The sequence below is a fragment of the Stegodyphus dumicola genome, chromosome X1 (genome assembly GCF_044657685.1).
Source record: "Stegodyphus dumicola isolate Sdum_Otavi_A_Nest chromosome X1, ASM4465768v1".
In the NCBI taxonomy this organism is placed as follows: Eukaryota; Metazoa; Arthropoda; class Arachnida; order Araneae; family Eresidae; genus Stegodyphus; species Stegodyphus dumicola.
The window spans coordinates 236,896,770-236,920,466 of NC_140780.1; the positions used below are offsets into that span (position 1 = coordinate 236,896,770).

General features: G+C 34.1%; 1 protein-coding gene across 2 annotated transcripts in view; it reads left to right on the forward strand.

The window, feature by feature from the left end:
• Glyp (glycogen phosphorylase) overlaps positions 1 to 23,697 on the forward strand; it is a 74,988-nt gene that overhangs the window by 15,023 nt on the left and 36,268 nt on the right. For both annotated transcript variants that reach the window (XM_035361789.2, XM_085807203.1), the window contains exons 2-3: positions 15,735 to 15,836; positions 22,566 to 22,748. In XM_035361789.2, the coding sequence (XP_035217680.1) occupies positions 15,735 to 15,836; positions 22,566 to 22,748 (285 nt within the window). The remainder of the gene's footprint in view (positions 1 to 15,734; positions 15,837 to 22,565; positions 22,749 to 23,697) is intronic.

Here is a 23,697-nt window from a genome sequence, read left to right on the forward strand (position 1 = left end):
TAAATAATGCTTTTATGCTGAGCGTGTGAAAAGATTGTATCTTGTGTTTATAGTTGTAATTGTTACAAAATAATCGCTGAAATTCACTAAAAAAAATTGAGTAGAGTTTTTTTTTTTTTTTTTTTTGTTTTGTGTGTGTGTGTGTGTATTTTAAGATCTATTCTTAAGCCATTTTACGTTTTTCTTAATGTAATTAATACTATTTTATGTTCTGTCATTATTAGTGAGCAGTTATGTTAATATTGTGAATGATTTCGTATTTGTTCACTATTTAAACGTGAATTATCAGGCATTGCTTTAAGGTAGTAACTAAGAATGCGTAATTTTTAATTTGGTTGATTACATGTTGGAAGGAATGCAAATTTCTGGCTGTCTTCGTTTTTCAAAAACAATCCTGCTGCTGTTATTTGTTTTATCTGGCGTATTTAATTTATGGAAGACTAGCTTACAACAAATTAACACATGGCTTTCAGAAGGCTGCACATCAATTTATTTATTTTTGCTATACAGAATTCGATTCTTGTTTATGAAAACAGGATTTTCCCTGCATATACTCATTAAATTCAAGGATGTCGGTTTGAATGAATTTTTCAAGTTTAGATCCGCAACTATACATGAAGTTGTCATGTAGGTATCTCCTGAGGTTTCCTGTATTTCGTTTTTGTTTCTGTTTAAAAATCTGCGAGGTTTTCTTTTTTGGTGCAGCGGGCGTAATTCAACGGTTCAACTTGAGTAGCTTGGTTTAGTTTATTTGATTATGGCAAAGCGCTCTAAGGCTTTATTCCTAAGGAAAGAGGACTGGGACTTTACAAGGAAATTGGCTCGTCTTCAAGTTATTCAATTAGGAAAATCGCGAAATATTAATGCAACGACGCCGTTTGCCGGCATATGAGCCCTGATCGAATGTTGGTGTGAATGAATTTGAAACCGACGCAGTACTTACATACACTTGTAACCGAATTTAAAGATCCTTTTGTTTCTTAAGTAGTTTAAAAGTAAATTCAATTCAGTAAGCCACGCTAATATTTTTATTTTATTAGCCCAAAGGGCGTAAGCCCAGAAGAGCTATTAATTTCGTTTTGGCATTTTACACCGAAAACTTAAAAGTCCGTTTCACTTTTTAAATTGTTGCCACCAAATATTGTCATATTTAAAGAAATTAAATAATGAAGAATCTGCATAAATGTATATATGTTTCTCGCATTGTGATAAAACAACGGTACCTAGAGCCATACAATATTGAATAACGTAAATCTTCCACCGAATATGGGCATCTGGAAGCCCTAATTTAGAATTTGAAATTTGTTTTATTATCGATTTCATATTTTGTTTTTAATTAACAAAACGACTTCAAAGCGAGCAATGGCAACACTACGGAAAAAAAAAAAAATTTATATATATATATGTATCTCCAGGGCGCGAGACTGTGTATCGGAAATTCTAAAGATATGCTCATTTTAAAATTATTTTGCGATACTGCTGTAAAATTTTATGGTTTAGGTGCAAAGAACATAATATTTAATAAATAAAGGTAACACAGAAAACGTTAAAAAATTTACCTTTGGACGTAATATAAAATATGAAAACTTTCAGGTTTAAAAAAAAAAAAAAAAAAAAAAATTATGCGGAGACTTGGATCATAGAAACATCTCGTATAACTTTTCGCAATATATTGTTTGCCAAAGTTTCGGAGAAAAGATTAAAGCAGTTTTTCGTCGGAAAAGAAACTGGAAAATCATTATAGGTTTATCACAAGTAAATGCTTGCTTTTATCTTTTCAACCGATTTTTAACAATCTTATTTGATACGCGAATGAAACCACTGTTTTATCTTTTTTTTTTTTTTTTCCGCTTCATGCAGTAGTACATTGATCTTTCGCTTAAGATGAAAATATTCCATTTGTATTCTTGTCCGTCCGCTTCTTATCGGAATGCAAGACAGTCCTAATAAGAATAGAAATTTCTCGTTCGGTAGGATGTTAAATGAATTATATTTTAGAGCGCTATATAATGACATGATAATTTGCAGCTGAGATTTTTTAATCTTGTATTGAGCAATTTGAGAAAAGTTTCGCAATAGCTTCAGTACCGGAAGTAATATGTTGTCAGTTTAATGTAAGGAACTTTGTAGGCTTATGTTAATATTTAGTTGTGGGGCATTCAGATTAATGGCCTGATAAGCGAAGACATGTCTCAATACATACGTAAAATTAATTTTCCTGTTTCAGTATTTTACAAAGTGTTATCTGCATTGGTTAGGTTATTTAATTACGGCAAAGCACTCGAGGGCTATCTGCCTTAAGGGAGGAAGGCCTTTGTGGAGGACTTTCTTAGGGAAACTGGCTCGTATACACGTTAAACATGGGGAAAGCCACGAAAATACCCATGCAGCCAGCCCGTTTGCGGGATTCGAACCTCGGACCGAACTACCAGTGTTCAGCGACTTTACCGTTATCTGCATTGGAAAGATTAATTTCACAGTATAGTTTATTCACATACCTGGCTGGAGAATTAGTTGAAAGTAATTCGGGGTTACTGGAGTGCGTGCAAAAATGTAAGTAATCATATAACCGCTCAGTTTCTCATAAATTAATAAGCAAGTTAGATTTCTAAGCTACTGTAAAGGAACTAATGGGACCCACCAACAATCGAACGAAGAAATCTAATCGCTGGTAGTTAATACAGATTCAAATCTTGGCGTTTAGTTTTCTTCATGTGTAATGTAAACACCAATAATTCTTTCTCAAAAAGACACCCACGAAGGCATTCCTTTCCTTAGATAGTTAGCCGTGGAGACATTTGCTATAATCTAAATAATTCAAATCTAGCGGAAAGGATCTTTTTTTAACATGAACCAGTGGAATCCAAAGAACTATTGGAAAAAATCTTGTTTTTAAAAACAGTTGCTTGATTTTGTATTAATTCAAGAAGTTGAGCTGTTTTCTTAGAACAAGGCGTCTATGAGGCCCACCAGCGGCCGAGCGGTAAAGTCGCTGAACACTGGTAGTTCGGTCCGAGGTTCGAATCCCGCGAACGGGCTGGCTGCATGGGTGTTTTCGTGGTTTTTACCATGTGTAACGTGTATACGAGCCAGTTTTTCTTAGAAAGGTCCTCCACGAAGGCATCCCTCCCCTTAGGCAGATAGCCCTAGTGAGCTTTGCCATAATTAAATACACCACACCACAAGGCGTCTATGTTATTTTTTCAAATGCATTCAGCGAAATGTTTGAATTCCCTTATGGTATAGCTGTTGGCGCTGGCCAACAAAATGGCAAACTTTGGGCTCCTATTCTAATGTCTACGAGACGAAAACATTTATGGATGTAATATTTTCTTAGGTTCTGGTGGTAAGGTGAGGTGGGAAAGAGAGTCTTCTGGATTTTATTACTCTGGATACTTTCGATCAGAAATGGGATGGAGCGTGGCAGATTGCAGTCATGTGCTTTACTTAATTTAGCTTAATTCTAAATGTAATGGGTCTCAGTGATGAGGACAAAATACTTCATATTGTTTCTACCTTTTTGCCGATCATTTGTCGTTAGTATACTTGTCTTTTGGACCTCTATACCTACTAGAGTTGCAGTTCTTTTATCGGAGTCCTCGTTCTCTGTGACACCTAAATGGGTTGGAGTACACGTTACACAGAGACGTTGCACTGTATAAAGACATTACACAGAAATCACGAAAATCCCCATGCCGGTCCATTCGCCGGACCAGTGCTCAGCGGTCTTATCTATTGGGCCTCCGGTGTACATGTCTTGAAAAATTGATAGGAAAGTTAATCGAACAATGATAAGGTTCTTGTAATGAAGCATGAAAAACATAGAATAAATTGTGACCCCCAAGCTGGACTCCACCAGTAACCGAGTGGTTAAGAATGCTAAATGCTGGGAGTTCGACTCGTGCTTTGATGCATATATAAGGGCTAGCTTGCATATATAACGTGAATAGGAGCCAGTTTCCCTTAGAACGTTCTGCACGAGGGCAACCCTCCCATTAGGCAGATAGCTGTTGTGTGCTTTGCCGTATAACCTAACCTAACTCGACACCACAAATTAGTTCAACATACGTTCCCCCTCTCTCTTTTTTAGATTTCAAAGAGCAGTTAAGATGTGGAACTTTATTAAAAAGGGCAGAATGCCCTTAGGAAGGCAGTTTTTTTCTTAAACGAAAATGCTCAAGGACCACCAGCGGTCGCTGAATACTGGTAGTTTAGTCGAGGTTTTGAATCCCGGCGAACGGGCTAGCTGCATGTACGTTTTCGTTGTTTTGCCATGTGTAACGTGTATACGAGCCATTTTCTCTTAGAAAGTCCTCCACGGAGGTGTCTCTTCCCTTGGCCAGATACCTCTCGAGTGCTTTGCCAAAAAATATATATATATATAAACCAAACCGAAAACGGGTATCCATGTAGAGCTAATCTGGTGGATGATTTTCTGAAAAGTGAGGATATTAAGCGGATGGATTAGTCAGGCAGATCTGCAGGCTATGCTTATAGAACATGCCTCTGACGCTTCTGGAATCTCGTTTCCAGAGCTATTAGACTGTTAGAGCGGTCCATAGTCCTTATTATCCTTCTTTTTTGTTTGTCTTTTTAGTTCTTCTTCAGCCGCTGAGCCTCACGCACCGTCATGCGTATATACGTTAACTGCTGATATATTTTTTGTGTTATGTCTATCAAGTTTCATTTAAATATGTCCATCATTTCTGGAGACAAGTGAAATTTTCTTAATTTTGAACACCGGTGGTTATTTATAATACGATCCAGTCCTTAACTTACATATGAGCCAGCTTTCTATAGAGAGGCCAAGCGGTAAAATCGCTGAACGCTGGTAATTCGACCTGAGTTCAAACAACCGTAGTGAACGGGGTGGCTGCGTGAGGGTTTTCGTCGATTCCCTCATGTGTAACATGGATACGAGTTAGGTCTTTTCGCGAAGGCATCTCTCCTTTTGGGCAGATAAGGCCCACCAGAGGCCGAGCGTAACGTCGCTCACTGGTAGTTCGGTCTGAGGTTCGAATCCTGCGAACGGGCTGGTTGCATGGGTGTTTTCGTGCTTTTCTCCATGTGTAACGTGTATACGAGCCAGTTTCCCTTAAAAAGTCCTCCACGAAGGCATCCCTCCCTCAAGTGCTTTGCCGTAATCTAATAAACCCAAAACCAACCTCTTGGGCAGATAATCCTCCTGTGTTTTGCCGTACTCCAAACAATCCAGTTCTGTAGAAATCCTTCTACGGAAGTACTTTATTGAAATTTGGCAGTTGTCGCGTTTTTATCCATGATAAATTTACCAACCTAATTAAATTTGATGGAATATCGGAGCTGAGTATTTGTAGAACAATTTTAATTCAAACTTTACGAGGCTGTATTATTTTTTTATTTTGCAATGAGGATATTGAAGCTGTGTAATCCTTGATGTGAACATCGATTTAAAAGCAACTTCCTTCGAAGCATTCGGAATGTAATGATAGAAAGAGATACAATTTAGAGTCAACTCTTATGAATTTTTGAACGAAATTATTTTTTTTTTTATGTTTTAAAAGTATTTATTTTCTTATTTCTTTGTGCCATGCAGTTATGTAGTTTCGCTGCGACAATATTTTTTACTTCGATGCCCAAACAAAATTTTTTCTCTTAAAATTCATTAATTTTTTGAAAAAATTTGCAACCATTTTTAAACCACCTGTGGACGAATGTACGTAATTTTTAACGTAATAAGGAAGTCTTTCATTTTGAGTTACAAGGAAGAAACAGATCCGGTTAAATGTCGTCCTTGACGACTCTTTTGTAATGAAAGGTTTAGGATATGTACGACTAACTTACATCATTCTTTGACGTATTGGAAGTGGCGTAGTTAGTTGCCTGTGACAGCTCCAGGATTTCCCCACTGGCAGTACCCTGACATAGGATTTTTCTGAACCACCTAAAGATATGTTTAATAGTTACGTTTTATTTAAGCGACTGTAATAACCATTGTATTTCATCATTTGCTGTTTCTTTACTGAATTCTTTTATTTCAAACGGATTTGTGTGCAAGATGAAATCACGAATATTTATAAACTTTTCAGTATACGGTTAGTTGTTAGAAATTTGAACAAAATAACTAACCTTGGGAAGAATGGATAAAAATAAACTCGGTAAATCGAGTTTTAGTAAAAAAATATTTGCCGACCGGACGGGAAAGTGGTTTAGTGACTATGACTCTCGAACCGGGTCGGAACGTGGTTCTCAAAGGCCACGGTCGGAACCTGGTACGGCAGTCAGAGTATTGGATAACCGAAGGGCCCGTATTCGAATCCCAGAGAAAGCATATTTAATATTTGTCCGTCCCTTCACAGAAGCCAACGGTGGCTGGCCCACCCATCAAGTGCCTCCATAATAAAAAGACCACCTATAATTAGCTAGAACTCGGCATTGGGGGGGTAGCGGAGAAGAATTCTACACCATAGAATTAGTATAATAAACCATAAAATACCATGGTAGCTCATCGAAATGTGAAAATTTTAGGTGTAAACATATTTAGGAGTAATATACTCTCCTTTTACGCAAATTTCTAGCCCCCATTTATTTCTCGCGAGGGAGTTCGTTTTGAATTCCACCCGCGTTTCTGTATTAATCATTTCATACACTGTAATAATGAATTATTTGGCTGTTTTGTTTTAATATAAATTATGAGTAAATCGTTAACACTGCTCAATATTTCAAAAAAGTTCTTTTAAGCCGGCTCATTCGTAACTTCTCGAAATAGGATTCTTATAATAAAACATTTTACAAGTTACTATAAGCAAATCGGTTTTTATAAGCGAATCGTGATATTTTTGTCTTAAAGTTAGTTTTAAAATAGAAGTTTGGGGAATCTGCCAGCAATGGTAGAAACTACGGTAAAATTTCTGCAGCAATACAGAATTTTGCTGAAAATTTTCTAAAGCGAACAACGAGAAAATGATTTTCTTAGACAGTCGCTGTTGTCGAGTTTACACAAACCCAAGTCTGCAATTCTCTGATTTTTTTTTTTTTTTTTTTAAATTTTTTTAAGCCAAAAAAATTTGCTTCGGGAGAAGAATAACGCAAAAAATTATAGAAGGATTTGAAGAAGATTGTGTTTTTTCTAACAATACTTTCCGACGATAGTTTGGAAAACTTTCTAAAAAATGTCGGGAAAACCACTAACTTGCACCCGATAACCTGTACCTTTTCATCTATAACAAATCGCCAAATTGCGTCAAGATGGTTGCGTTAATACGTAAGTATCAAAAAGTCCTGAATTTGTTGTCGTGGGCTTGTTAACTATGCAGCCAGATAGCACACTTGCCAACTGTCTCGATTTAAAAGAAAGCGTGCGGATCTTCTTTTTGTGTTTCTGTTTAAATGTTCACTTTGCACTAAATTCACTGTGCACTTTTCTGTTTAAATGTTCACTTTGTAAACTAAGCTTTCTAATGAATTTAAGTCGGATGAAATCGTGCTTCACACTTAGCCATATAATGATGCAAAAACAAAGGCATTAAAGTGGTGGAATAGCTGGGATTCGATTCTGAGTCTGACTGCGAGTGTTTAGCAATCTCATTCACTCTGCGCTATTCATCGGATGGAACAGTAAAGAAGGCTGTACAGTCTTATTGTGTAGTCTATTAGTCTAACAGGAATGTGAATCTGGCAACTTGATAACATTAGTTAGTTTATACATTTAGAGTTGAATGGCCATCTAGGTTCATGCAGTATGCAGTGATGCTCTCAAAGAATCCTTTCAGATTTTTTGGTTCAATGAGCACGTGGGATTCTTAGAAAGCCGAGTCACGACTCACTGATACTTTAAATTGTGATTACTTATTGGCAGAAATGATATCTGTTTTATTGTTTAGCATAATACTATTAATTTATGAGGTATGATAATTATAGTTACGTGTTAATTATTTGAAAATATAACCCGAGTAATTTTCCTCCAGAATCAGTTCTACATTACTTGATGTTTGAGAGTAACAACACGATGCTGGGTAGCTCTGATTCGAATGAAAGCAAATATGGCAATCCAACTCACTAATATTGAAATTTCCAATAGCTTGATGATGCATGTAATGCATGAAATTTATGTATTTGCTCGAGATGCATTTAAAATTTTCCTTAATTTTTTGTTTTAATTAACTTTCTTAATTATCTGTTTAATGACTTTGACCCGCAAAACTAAATTAGTAATTAATGTGTTTAGAGTTGTTTAAATGAATGCAAATATTTTTATCAGAAAACGATTGAGTTTAAAATTCGTTGTGATTAAGTGTCCGTATGAACACTTGAAGGGAATAAAAGTTCGTCTTTTGTATACGTAGAATTAAACAAAATAATTTACTCTGTATCCAAGCTTTGGTTTCCCTGCTTGGGTGCTAAGAAGCTAAAAATAACTGGAAACGGACTCAACAGACGAAACGAAATTGTTTGCATCGTGTTAGGAAAAGTAACAAATTTGTCGTACCCATTGCAAAGTAACTGAACTACTGAAGTTCATAATTTCGTTCTGCTTTGTTGGCTTCTTTATACGTAACTCATTGCGTCCTTTTTGTGAAATATGTTTTAAAAATATTTTGCCACCCATTCGCCAGGAAAGTGGTATAATAACGACTTTTAATTATGCTACCGAGAGAACATTTTCCTGTCGAAATTGCATCAGCTATTTTAACTGAAGCAAAAGAAACATGCCATATTTTCTCTTATACTTTTTATTTTAATATGTCTAGAGCCAGGAAATACTGTTAGTTTTTCTCGGACTCTATAATCCAGTCGCTGAACGACTGGTGGTTTTTTTTTTTTTTTTCTTTTCATGTGTAATTTCTGGTAAGAAATTTCATTGAGAAGACACCTCTTCCCGTACACAAATAGTTTTCGAATGCTATGCTATAATTAACCAACGTGGTTCTTAATTTTGGATAATAAAATGGGGGACGCGTTTTTCTTCCTTCAAATTCCTTCTTTGAATGTAGGCTTATGGATCTGGTCGCTGTGATTGGGTCATTTTCGTACTCGCAGGTTAGACAAATACTTCTAACCTAAAAATTTGTAATTCTTTATAGCCCTAGAAACAAGTTTGCTTATACTGCCGAGAACACAATTTTGTAGTACTCAAATGTGCCTTTTTTCCTTTTAGAGATATGCTGCGCTTATGTTCGTGTTCTTAGTAAATTTCTGTCTTGGGTTAAAAAAAAAAAAAAATCGAGTAATTATTTTTAGCAACTTTTAAACGCATTTTCTAGACGGCCGCTTGCGATGGTGTCATATGTAAAAATTCTGTTTTAAACGTGTTCAAAAAAACTTTTCAACACGCAATTTTCCTTGTTCTTTTCTCAGTCCGAATTTTTTTGTTGGCTCAGATTGCTGCTTGAATGAATCGGTGAAAGGTATGTTCGCTATAATATTTAAAAGACTGTTTTCATTTTAAACTGCATTATTTGAAGAATTATGAGCATTATGTATACGTGTTTTTGTATTCATTGGCGTGAAGCGGACTGTACTAGATTATTCGAAACGTAGTTCACTTACTTTTTGGAAATTCTTGTTAAAATTTCTAATTCTGTACAATATTCGAGAAGACTTTACAATTTCTTTCTAATATGAATGCACCATACGTAACACATTTTCAGAGATTTTAGATGTATTCAGTGTATTCTGGATTTTTTTTAAAAAATTTGTTATGTGTACTGTAGGAAATTGTATATGCGTATGCAACATAGTAGGCAAAAATAGACTCTATAGCAGCTTTTTCTTTCCTGCTCAGTTGTCTTAATGATGCCGCAGAATTTTTAGTAGGAGTTGTAGTTACTAATGTTTACTTGTCTGACATATAGCCAGCCTAAACTCATGAAATTCCTCGTGGCAAGAGTAAGTTTACGTTTATTGTTGGCAAGAGCCTAGAGCACATTACAGGTGACAGTGCGATTTAGCTCAGTTCCGTCCCCAATTTTGATGGAGAGCACCCCGAGGGACGGGTCCGAGGGTCTTCCACTCCTCTCTTCTTCCACCAATCTACACGAGAGGACTTTCGGCTTGCCGCCATGCAGCACCGACACTATACATTTACAAACATGCATGTCTTCTCCGAGATTCGAATCCGGGCTTTTCGGTACCGTAGGCTCCCCTAATCACTGTACCGTCTGAGCGACGTACGAGTAGAGACCTTGTTTCTCCTTATATAGAGGATCTTACTGACGGTCTTCATCGAGTATATTTAAAAGTAATATTCGAATTTGTGATTAAGTTTCTTTAAGATTTATAATTATAAGCTATAAAAATAAAGAAATTCATTCATTCACATTAGAAAGTAACGCCGTCAGACTTATTTTGGTGAAGTGGCATGAAAATTTCGAGTATATTTTGGAGTAGTCAGACGAATAAGTCGGTAATTTTCATAGTTATATGAAAATTAAATCATCGATCGTGACAATATTTTCTTTTACGTGCTTTTCCATAATCAACTTCAAAAACCTAAAAAAAAAAAAAGGGGGGGGGGGTCTGAAACTTTAGGTGGCTGGAGATAAGGATTTTCAAAGGGAAGCTTGGTAATAAACGGAATCTTAAATTATACGGAACACCTATCCCTTTAATTAAGAAGGAATTTGCTGCAGAACAGTGTAATTAGTAATCCTGCAGTTTTGTATGGAAAAGGGCTCATAAAACATAAAGTCCATCTCTGGAAACATGTCATTACATTTTTGTTATAAATTTCATGTCAAAGCATGCAACATACTTTATATAAATGGGTGATCCGTTCAGTCACCTGTTAGTGCAAAGTCTGTGCTTGAAGTCGCCTATTAATATAAAGTCAGTATTATAAGTCATAACAATTATTAATTTTTACTGATAATTACTAATAATCTTTTCCTCTCTCTAGAAAAGGAGAATAAAAATAATTGGATTTATTTGGATATCACATTTATTGTGTTGTTTTTGGAAAACTTGAGGATTAATTTCTTGAATTAGGGTGTTCTACTTTCGGCTGAAGTATGAAAATTTTAGATATAGTTAAATATTTTATAAGCTCTCATCTAACTGATTCTATGTGTCGCGTATCTAAAACAGTTTTTTTAATGATCTGATGTATTGTGTACATCGGTTATTCATAGATGTATTCGCCATGATATTTAATTAATATCACAGTTAGTATCCATATAAGTGTAATGAAAATGTAGACTACAAAAAGTATTTGAGGTCACCAATAATGTCTTGAAATCATTGGTTAATAGTAACAAATATCTAAAGGGAAGAGGTATCGTTGTGTAGAACTCCTTAAAACTAAAGGTAACTGGCTCGTATTTGCCTTATACAGGCTACAGAACTTGCAAAAGTAGCCTGACAGTTCATCTGCTTGAAGCCGAATTCAAGCTGAACCAGTATTCCATGGCTTTAGTTACTCTTAACTTACGAATCGCATATGCTTAAAAATACATAGGCACATAGCATTATGCATATTTTAAAGTATCGAAAGTTGTAAACGGCTCGTGTTGTAATAGGCATACTGGAAAATTTTGATGAAGATAGATCTAGCCTTTTACTATTGTACTCTGTACATACAGTATAACGGATTTTGGTTCAGTAAGAAGCTTATTTATGGCATTCTACCAGTGGACTGAGCGGTTAAAGGTATCCTAGTACTTCGTCTTGGATTGAAGCCGAGTTTGAACGCGCTACCTGCATGTTTGGTTTTTGCGGTTTTCTTCGTGTGTAACGTGAATGCGAGCCAGTTTCTTGTAAAAAGTTCTCCTCGAAGGCGTCCCTTCTCTCAGCCAGTTACCCTCGTGTACTTTGCCACATTTAACTAACCTAACCTCATTTAGCGAAGTGCTTTTGAGCTGCTTGATCTATAATATATATTGGAAGGTCTTAATGCTTTGCATACTTAAACTGCTACATATGCCAGTTTTTCAGTTTTTGCGAAATTACTTCAACGTAGTTACGCAATCTTAGTTAGGTTTAGAAACTATTCTTCTGTGAAATGCATTCCAACATGGGACTATATTTTCCATGTATATAAAATACGGACTAAATCTATTAAGATTGTCTTCCACGAAAATGCCCTTGAAAAATGTTATGAGTTCAATAATAATTTGAGTTATACGTGATCTAAGTGTTCTCTTATTTAATCATTAGCTTCAGCATATACTAAAGGAATGGTGTAGTGTTAAAGCTATTCAAATGTTTTTAAACTGCCGCGTGAATTTGCAAATATAGACGAAAGCGTTTGTATTAATACATGTTGTAATGTGTATAAACAGAACTGCTCATTGTTTATGGTAATTTATTTTCAGTAAGTGTTATGACATGCCGCAGCGGTAATTTCTTTTAAATGGCCCAACTGCAGCCAAGCGGTTAAAGTCATTGAACACTGGTAGTTTGGTCCGAAGCTCAAATCCCGAGAACGGGCTGGCTGCATAGACGTTTTCTTGGTTTTCTCCATATTTAACGTGTATACGAGCCAGTTGCCCTTAGAAAGTCTTCCACGAACGCATTACTTCCCTTAGGCTTTGCCTTAATTACATAAACAAAACCAAACGTATTTCTTTTTAAATGAGGGCTGTTTTTTACGAAACATTTTGCCTTCAGTGGCTTTTTTAGTTTAGCAGTTATTTAGCTGTATCTACAGCAGTAACAAATATGGGTTATTTCAAAGTGCTATATATTTTAAAATTCATTGTTCATAATGTTACGGGCATGTTACAACGATAACTAAAACATGTTTTGCATTCATAAAGCTTAAAATAGCATTTTGGAAGAATTTTCCATAAAATATTTTCCCATAAATTTTTTAAGTCTTGGAAGGTAATAAGGTTAAGGAGAACTTTGCGAGCACTCAAAAGAAGCAACAAGTTCGCTAGAGTAGGTTTTCAGCATTGTTAATGTTTCAAAAAGTTGTGAAGATTATCCTAAGTTGATTTAATGTATGAAAATGATATATACTCCTTAGAGAGTTTACAATATATCTTGTTAATTTCCCTCGAGCTTCGAAAAAAGGATCTCAAGGATTATCAGTTAGTCATTTAATATAATAAATACTGCATGATAGGAATTAATTTATACACGATGGGCTTCAGCTGCTTTCTTTACATAAACAGGAGAAACATCTTTCATTTTTTGAAGCATGTTAAAATTTCATATTTATTGAAGCTTTTTTTAGAGGCGCAATATTGAATGGCTAGTTGTTTCATGCACTTAATAAGAGTTTAAGAACTTAAATTGCTGAAGTTTGATTAGCAATCATCTAAATTCATGTTAAATTTATCCTTCTAATTTGCTTTTATAGTGTATTGTTCAAAAATCGGGGGAACATTTTATGTCGTCGCGTAGTTTATTCGACATTTTTACTGTTTCCATATTGTCTTTTTCATGAAGTAGATAATTGTTCTCATATCATCGAAGACAATGAGCAGTAATTTCTGTTCAAAAGAAAGCAGTTAAAATTATTGCAGTTGTTAAAGATTAATTTCAAAAGAGGTGAAAGAAGTCTTTGTGAAGCAACTAATGTTTAAAATTCCCACAGTTTACCTTGCACATTGTTAATAAAGGTTTCTTTTGGATCTGTTTTCATTTACCAACTTCCCTGCAAAACTTCTCACTGTGTATAATAATAAAGTATCTATTGTCCACAGATTAGATTCAATTAAAGTTTAGTTTTTACTAACTAAAAATGGGTGTTCAAAGTTAAAAGGTAATATGCACGACAGTCACTAAGAAAAAAAAATTTTAGACCTTATGTCTCAGTTCGAACTGCTGAAATTTTAATCTGATAAACTTTCCATATTCTCATTTTACTTTTGCTGGATTTTTCCAGATACAGGCCTTTTATTTCATTGAATATTGATATGTAATTTTAGCACATTTTCTCAAAATGGGGTTTCATGTGAAAGCGCTTCAGATTTGTGCTCGAAAGAGGCTCTGTAAATATAAAATTCAACAATCGTTTTTTCTCCGTAAAGAAAAATTTTCTTTCGGTAAAATGGCTATTATGCTTTAAATTTTTGAAAACAAATATTTATTCTGAAATAATTTTCGTTTTATTTTTCAACTTTTATTTTCGATGGCTGGTTAAATACAGCAACGTATTCGAGGGCTTGTTTTTATCTAAGAGAAGGAAGCATTCAGGAAGGACTTTGTAAGGGATACCGCCTAGTATTTAACTTATTCCAGGGCCAAAAATTGAGTATTCAACGAATGAACTTCAGCGAACAAAAGAGTATTCAGCAGATTTAGATGTTAGGCTTTTTATGGCCTAACATTTAATTTGAATACAGAGCTTATTTTCTAGTCCCTTCGAATTAAAAAAGAAATAGTGGAAGTTTACATTAATAATTTTGCTGCATGTTCATATTTTAAAATAACAATTTAAGCTTATTTTTAATGCAATTTTCGTTGCCAGAAAGGAACTTGATATATTCTATCGTTGAAATGAAAATTTTTATTGAAATCCAGGATTTCAGTTTTCGGCTGTTTTGGTTATCAGAAGTTAAAAATCTCTCATACGATTAAATTTGAAATCGAGAGTTGTTGGTACTTCTCATTTTTTAAAAATTACTAATTATCTCGATCTTTCGTACTGATTATATATCACTGTTCTAAAAACACTTACGTTAAACAATCGATTGAACTATTTATATTTTATGGATTTAGTATCTGAGATAAGAACGTCTGCAGATTGTGTAAGCAATGACTGTAAGAGTAGTAATTTGTCAAAAGTGGTCAAAATTTCAAAACATTAGGCAATCTGTAAACGTCCGGAATTTATTCAATACTTTCCTGGTGCTACTTTTCAAAATTTCATGAGCTTCGGCACTTCTGCTTTGGAAGAGTGATTTCATGTAGAGCAGCCAGCTGAATTGAACTGTAGGTAACAGAGATTTTAATTCACCAAAACTGGTTTAAAAGAACTTAGTTTTTATGCGTCATGATTATTTCCCTATATTTCCTTTAAATAAAATTTAAAAGCTGAAAAAATTTCTGTTGACTTTTGTGCCTTATGTTGTCTCTCCTACGAACACCAATTTAGATTGGAAACTGTTCTCCAAATCCTTATTTAAAAGCTGAGTCTTTCCTGAATTATACTCTTGCAACATCACGGGAGAATTTTATTAGATTTTTAATCATTTATGGTGATAATATTTAAAATTTCAAGTTTTGGTGAGGTTTTGTTTTGTTTGATTTTTTTATTTATTTTTATTTATTTATTGGCGCCTATGGAAAGCGATACCATGAGCATTTTAAGTTTTTAGTATAAGTATGTTATATTAGATGTTTTGGTTGGAAATACAATGGTAAACTGTAATTTGTATTTTACTGAGATGTGCAAACATTTCAACCTACAGAATCTGTCCATTTCTTAGAAATGAAACGTTCTTAATAGCTTAAACGCTTAAAGATATTCTCCTTGATAATCTAAACGCTTAAAGATATTCTCCTTGAGGTACAGACTTTGATACATTGATGGTTGCCAGTTTTATTAGAGCTGCGGTTAAGAAAAGAGAAAAAAGGTTGAAAATCATCGCTGTTAAAAGGGCGATGCTTATTATTTAATGTCTTGATAACTGATAGGAAAATTAATAATTGAAATTGTTTCTAGTAGTTTCCTATATATTTTGGATTATTTTGAGTAAGTTAGGAGATATGTATGATTCATTCTAAATTAAGTGAAAACTGTGTGTCATTTTAAATTTTTTGGTAGGCAATGTATTTCCTTTGCTAATGTATTTCTTCTTTTGTAGAGGATATACTACCTATCTTTGGAGTATTACATGGGTCGAACGTTATGTAATACCATGATAAATCTCAACATCCAGAGTGCTTGTGATGAGGCCCTATATCAGGTAATTTTGTTTTATAGTATGTCTGTTTATTTGGTTATTTCTTATATGGCAGAAGAGAGTGCAGAGAACCTTTTCAATTCCTTTTAAATCTATTTTCTGTTCCTGCCGTACTGGTGGCATGATTTTTTTTTTTTTTTTTCAAGACGAAAGACTCATTTAGTGCATTTATTTCAGCGTTAGTTTAATTTAATCTTTGATTAATTTTAATTTATAAATATATGATTTAAAAGTTTTATTTACGGAGTGCTGGAAGATTTGAAATGAAAACAAAAAGCAATTTTCTCTTTTCTGATAGTAGGGATTGCTTTTTGTCTAGAGTTCGATCATGGCTAAACTCAAAATGAGCCTCTAGAAATATCTCGAAAAAACAGAAATAAAATTTAATTTTTTTTTATTTTTGAAATTTAACTAATTTGCTTCTTAGTAGGTCAGATGTAATTTGTCTTCATAAATGTTGTATTAGAAATCCTCAAATATAGCTTGGCACTGGACGTGATTTTTAGCAGTTTTTGTTGCGAAACAAAGTAGAAGGTATATTAACGAAGTCCGAAAAAGAAATTGTCATCCATCTCTAATTTTTATAACATCAAATGACTACGAATCTTTGATTGAGAAGAGGCATTATTCGACAGTAATTTGGCTTTAGCGCGGCACTAGTTCGGCATTTGAAACTAGCAGATGTTTTCCCAAGCTCGCGATAGATGGCAGCACAAGCACCAGTGTTCGATTCAGCTTAAATGATGTATCAGGCTTCATTAGTTAATGTAAATACACTGCATGCATTTAAATTCTGAAAACTAAATATATTCATATGTACAATTACTTCTTCTAAATATAGTATAATTTTTATTCTATTTTGATATCACCTGCTTGAAATGCTGAAATAAAATATGTGTAACTGCTGACTTGGGGAAATTTGACTTAGTTTTGTTTTTGTGGACTGACTGTGATTGCTTATGGCACAATTTCTGAAATTGTGCAGAATCCTTATGGACGTTTATCTGAAAGCTGAAAGAAAGGGAAATAATGAATTAAACAATAAATCATGAGTAATTAAAGTTAAAATATTAAGTCATAATTAAATTCATGTAACAAAATGCATAAAAAAATAGGAGGAGGGAAAAAATCTTAGGACACATGGTGATGAGGATAAAATGTATGGAAATATTTTGGGCAACATTTAAAATTTCATTAAACTCTTGTTTCAGTGAAGTTTAAATGTATTTTATATTTTTATTCATTAATTATTTTATATTGTGTGTATTTTTTTATTTAAATATATCCTAAAAAGTGTATTGCCAAAAAAAAAAAAAAAAAAAAAGGGGAAGGAAGAGAGAATATTACCATGAGGAAGTTGACTATAGAAACGTAAAATAATGTACTAAAATTGCTGAATATGAATATTGGTGAGAATGAAGTATAGCGGCAGCCAACTCCTGAATTAATTTGGATTCTACAGTTACTTACAATCAGAAATTTTATTTTTCTTTTATACATCTTGTGTACAGCATCAATGCTTTGTGTTGTGATAAATTTTTGTCTCTTTTGAGTGGCAAATTTTATTTTGGATATGATGAGTTGTCTTCGGCTGACGCTAACAAATTTACCTTATAAAGGCAGGAAAGTGATTGACAAGTGCATTCTATGACTCTAAAAACTTCCCCGGGAAAGATAATCATTTGCTGTTAACTTCAATCATAATAAATGTTCAAGTAAATATTGTATGAAAGTAATTGCAACTCGTGCTAGTATTACGATTCAGTTTGATAACGGAGAAATACCGGAATTCAACCCATTTTGGGGCTGTGGTGCGGTCCACCTGCAGTTACGGTTTTAAGTAAGAGTTTAAAACTGGAGCCGGACAACACTATGCTCCAGCTGAATTTAAATCATTGCTTATAATATGTTGGTTTTTAACTTTATAACAGACAAAACGTGTAGGAAAAAATTGCAAAAAAAAAGTCCTACAGTTTTCATACTTTTAGAGGTTTTTGATGTTTCAGTTTTGTTTATAAGTGTTTCATTATAGTGTGAAGATGCTTACAGGTTGGTTTATTTAATTAAGGGGCTATTTGCCTGAGCAGAGGATGTTTTCCTGATGGACTTTCTAGGGGTAACTGCTCTCGTATCCATATTACACACGAGAAACCCCACAAAAGCGTTCCTGCAGCTGGCCAGTTTGCCTGTAATCGAGCACAGGACGAACTACCTTTAAACATTCGGCCGCTGGTGGCTTTTTTAAAATGTTTAAATTTACGAAGCAGAATTTCTTTTGAATTTCATACGATAAGCATGGTTTGATAAAGCTCCCATTCTGGCAGAAGTCTGGCTCTGCAGGCGATTATAATTGTCGTGTCAGGGAGTGTAGTTCTTAATACCCTAAAATTTGCATTAGGCAGTTTGTGTAAGATAAAAATTTTGTGCTATGAAGCCTGACCATTACACTGCTGAGAAAAATTGAAAGTACAATTAAAGAAAAAGTATGATTTATTTTATTTTGGAAAATTTTTAAAAATGTATTAAGACCTTTTTTGACATGTTTGATACACGTTCAAAGCATAATTGCGAGTTCTTGAAATTATTTTTAAATGTTGTAATGTTAGATTTCACATATTGACTAAAACATTTTGATATTAAATATTGTTTATATTTGTCGACAGTTTTGATTTACATGATCATCATTGGCAGAAATACAAGCTTCACATCAATTTTTTTCATGGTTTTTATTAGACTGTCCAAGGGTAGCTGCAGTACTACAGCATATTCATGCTTAATCATATTCTGAAGCTTCTGTGGTAATATTAGGTGTGAATGGGCAGTGGTGAAAATCAACGTCTTGTGTTCCTGTCATATGTTAAATCCAATTTAAATCCAGTGAATATTTAGACTACTGCATTTTGCTTGATTCATGGCTTTCAAGATGACCTGAAACAAACAAGGCTTGTTGTAGCTGTCACATATTACACTTCTAAAAGGCTTCACATGGGTAGCGAGAAGTTCATCTCTGTAGCTTTCAGTATTCACAGTTCATTGAGTAAATCTGTAGCCATTTAGAATGACGCCCGCTTATTTTATGATTATGCCATCATATTATCAATGGCTTTCGATCTTAGGACTACTGTGTCCTCTGAAATTTTAACACCACTGAAGTAACTTTTCTATGACTCATTAGGCTCCAGTCTAAAGTGCTTCACTTCGGTGCTTTCTTCACCGGTATAATTAGGCTCATTTCGCAGTCTAAGTCAACAGCAGACAAAGCATAGGTCTGCTTGCTTAGAAGGTCTGTTTTACAAAGAGTTTTACTCACGGTGTATCAGGATATCCAAGATTTTGTAACCAGTAAATTTCTTACTGATTCAGAAGTCAAACAACAAAAATCAGCGTTAATTCACAAAATTTTCACAGGACTAGTTTCGATGGTTTTACCGAACCATCATCTTCAGCTGCAAAACCGCAAATGAACAAGATAGGAAATAATGTTTAGATAAGATAAGAAAGCCTGGACAAGAATAAGCAAGTGGCGCCATCTGTTAGCGAAACCAGAACTAAAACATAATTTCTCTAAAAGCCGAAGGCAAATTTGGATTGGAATTAGGATCGTTAACTAGAACAGAAAGATTTTTATGAATGTGAAATGCCTCTAGAAAATCCAGTTCTCCAATGGAAGATGTTTTTTGAATAATTTTGGCAGGAGAAAAATTGAAAGTGTGATTTTCGGACCAACAATGTTGAGCAACAGAAGACTTCTGTGTTTCCTTTTTTCTAACATATGCCTCATGTTCTTTGACGCGAAATTTTAAGGCTCTCTTAGTTTGGCCAATGTAAATTAAACCGCACTGGCAAGGAATCCTATAAATACCCCAGGAATTCATATCCGGAATGGGGTCCTTGAGTATAGAAGTTGGAATTTTATTGATGGGAGAGTAAACAACCCGAAAGTTAAATTTCTGCAAAATATGTGCAACTTTATAGCTAATTGATGGAAAGAAGGGAATGACAACAGAATTTTTATAATCTCCTAAAATAAGAGTGTGGCTTTTAGTGTGTTGAGATGAGAATTTTTTATTTCAGTAAATTTCTTCACAGTTTGAATTACAGTAAGGAACAGTTGTAAGTTGCACCTGTCTACGAAATCATCTAAAGATTTCTGAAAGAACATTTTTTCGTATTCCTAGATTTCTGCATTCCTGTACCCGTTTCTTGTTGATCCTCTAGCCTTCCTAATGCGTTTGTAATTTGCAGTAATTGTTATTGAATTTTATCGAATATCACTAACAGTTTTTTTTAAAAAAAATTTAACTGTTTTTTAAAAATTCTTTTAACCTTTGTGTGTATTTTCTATCTTTGTGTGTTAACCGCTATAGTGTGGTATCTTCAAGAAGCCAAATCTTTCTGACCCTTCAGCTGTCTTAAAAGTGTAGCTGTTTTGTAACAAAAAGTGAAAAGGAGCCCAAATTTAGTTTCTAAATCTGTTAGTTTCATAATTATGGAAACAATGTTTAACATTTTTTAGTTTAAATATCATAATACAGTCAAAAGTCTTTAATCCGGACTCGTCCGGACTTCGGTGATTCCGGATTATCAATTTTTTGGATTATAGATCATCAGTTTAAATTTGGTAAGATGGCATGCAGAAATTATAAAATTAAAAATATGAAACCGTAATTTATAAAATAATGAGCAATTATGATCTAAAGGGTATCAAAATTTACAAAAAAAAGCTTAATATTTATTTGTTTACTTTATTAAACATTTCTTTCAACGCGCGCATGCGTAAAGCATACATTATGCATAGCCGAAATTAGAAAATTGCAACCAGAAAACTATTTGATTTGTATTCGTGATATTTATAATGACGAGGAATTTGATTTAAATCATATCAAAGACGAAGTACATCGAGATGAAATACTACATTTAATAAGGAATTATAAGCCGAATAAAATAAAAACATCTGCCCTGAAGATAACGATAGTGTTGACAGATCAACTTCCGCCACGTTCATTGCGCGCCGCCTTGCCCACCAGCGGCCGAGCGGTAAAGTCGCCGAACACTGGTAGTTCGGTCCGAGGTTCGAATCCCGCAAACGGGCTGGCTGCATGGGTGTTTTCGTGGTTTTCCCCATGTGTAACGTGTATACGAGCCAGTTTCCCTTAGAAAGTCCTCCACTAAGGCATCCCTCCCTTTAGGCAGATAGCCCTCGAGGCTTTGCCATAATCACACACACATTGTGCGCCGCCACGTTCCCCCTCCCCCCCCGCGCAGCGTGAAATTGATAAACAGATTTCGGAACGGTTAGATAAACAAAGGATATGCCTTTATCCATTTTTTGGAGCAATTCCACTTTTTGTTTGATGGACATCGAAACATACTTTCGTTTTCGTAGATCCTTTGGGAGCTCCAGCATCAAAAATTCTATTTGATATAATCGAAAGTTCAAGCTTACTTTTATAAAATTGCTCTTACAGTCTGCAAAAAATAAGCCGGATCCAATTCGAAGATTAAGGAACAACGCAATCATCAACATTAACTGAAATAGACAATTAGATAATTTTAGCTTATACCGTCCGTAATACATTAAACGCGCAGCGAAAACGTATTCTGCGCTTGTGCACACACAAATGCGCAGTCGTAAAGGTCTTACGCGCACGCTTAAACGCCTATGCGCATGCGTCAACGCGGCGCTTGCGCAGAAAGTTTTTAGCTTTGAGGTCCGGATTATAGATCATTTCGGATTATGGGTGTCCGAATTAACGACTTTTGACTGTATCATATATCTGAATAACAATCAAAAATAAAGTCTAACATTAAGAATCAGCATAAATTTTTTAATTTTTTTTTTTTCCCCAGTAGTTTTTTTGCAGTATCCTATTTGTTTTTGTTTCATCAATAGATGGCGCTAGTAGCTTAACTTCTGTCAAACTTTTCTCATCTCATCTTATCTCTATCCGTATCTTATCTTTTTTCACCCTTTATTTGGTTCATTTGCACTAGCAGCTGAAGAAGGTAGTTCAGAAACTATCGAAATTAGTACTGTGAAAAATTTTTAAAAATTGATGCTAATTCTTAATGTTGAACCTTTGTTTTTGATTTTTGAAAGTTTAACATTGTTTAGTGACACATGCAAATATTTAAGAGAAGTTCCATAATAAAATGTGTAATTTTATTTAAAATAAAGGCTAATTTTCAGTCTGTCAAATTATGAAAATATGAATAGATCAAAAATTGTAAATATGAAAACTAAGTGATTGTTTCCAAACAATTTTTAGAAATGTAAATGAGTTAGTGTACACTGGCACATTAATTTGATAGTACTGTTGAGAGAAAGGAAAATGAATATATTATAAGATCGTTTGGTTTGAAGAGATGCTGTATGCATTTGTTGAGAATCTGTTAAATAAGGGCTAAGGAAGTATAGTGTTTCTACTATAATACGAGATTGATTTTTCTCAGTTTTAAAACTGGTGAGCTTCTCTTATCTTTGTTTTGTTAAAATCTGAATATCCTAGAACATCAGGTTTGTCAATATCGAAACTTCTGAAATCGTCACTATTTATTTACAAACAATAAACTCAATGAATAATTTACAGCAAAGAAGGGGTCATCATTTTAATTCATAATTTTTTATCAGCATTCTGAGTTAATTTTTTGTTGTAAATATTTTTATAAATGGAACAGAGGTTTCATTAATATTGAAATTTATGTCCCTCTCTTCTTTTTCTGTTCTTCTAGCTGGGATTGGACATTGAAGATCTTGAAGACATGGAGGAAGATGCTGGGCTTGGAAATGGCGGTCTTGGACGGCTCGCAGCTTGCTTCCTTGACTCAATGGCAACTTTAGGTCTAGCTGCATATGGGTATGGACTTCGATACGAATATGGCATTTTTGCTCAGCGCATAAAGAATGGTGAACAGGTAATTCATTTTTAACTTCCTACTTGCCAAGTATCCATGGCTGAGTAATAATGCTGATATCAGCACCATAAGCTTATGCATTCACGTTGAGAGCAACAGTTTATGTGTAGTTTTCCTGATGTGCTCTAGATTTTGGTGATGTAGGAATACGATGCTTGCGATTATTTGGATAATATGATATATTTATTGGACAGAAAAATAAGTTTTGAAAAACTGCATTTTTATTGTAGTTAAATTCATCAAAATAATAAATATATTATTTATAAAGAATTTAAAGTGCAGAAAAACTGCAAAGTCATTTAGTCTTCGATAGCATGTAAATCGTATGTTTCAGCATGTAACTTGTTAAACTAGAGAAGAGTCAATCTAATGACAGAAATTTTATATACGTTAACATGAAATTATGTCAGAAATACAGATTTCAGGATAAGTTTTGATAAATATACTTCTTACTTTAAGTAGCCATACAATATTCGTGTCTTCACGGAACAGGATACTTTCTTCTAAAGTTCAGATAAAAATTATGTACAGTACAAAGTTCGTAATCCAGACGTCCCTTATGCTTAATGATCTATAATCCGGATCTCAAAGCCACAAACTTTTTTGTATGTTTTGTTTATAGAATTAATGAGAAAGTACTAGCACAAAAAATGAAGCAACTTATATTGAAAGAAATGTTTAATAAAGTAAACAAATAAATATCGAGCTTTTTTTTTGTAAATTTTGATACCCTTTAGATCATAATTGTTCTTTATTTCATATTTTTAATTGTATAATTTTTGCATGCCATCTTACCAGATTTAAATTGATGATCTATAATCCGGAAAAACCCCTAATCCGGAATCGCTGAAGTCCTGACGAGTCCGGATTACAGACTTTGTACTGTACCAGGTAATGGAAATAGGCAAGAAATTTAGCAGTTCTCAATTCCCCATGAATTACATTGTTC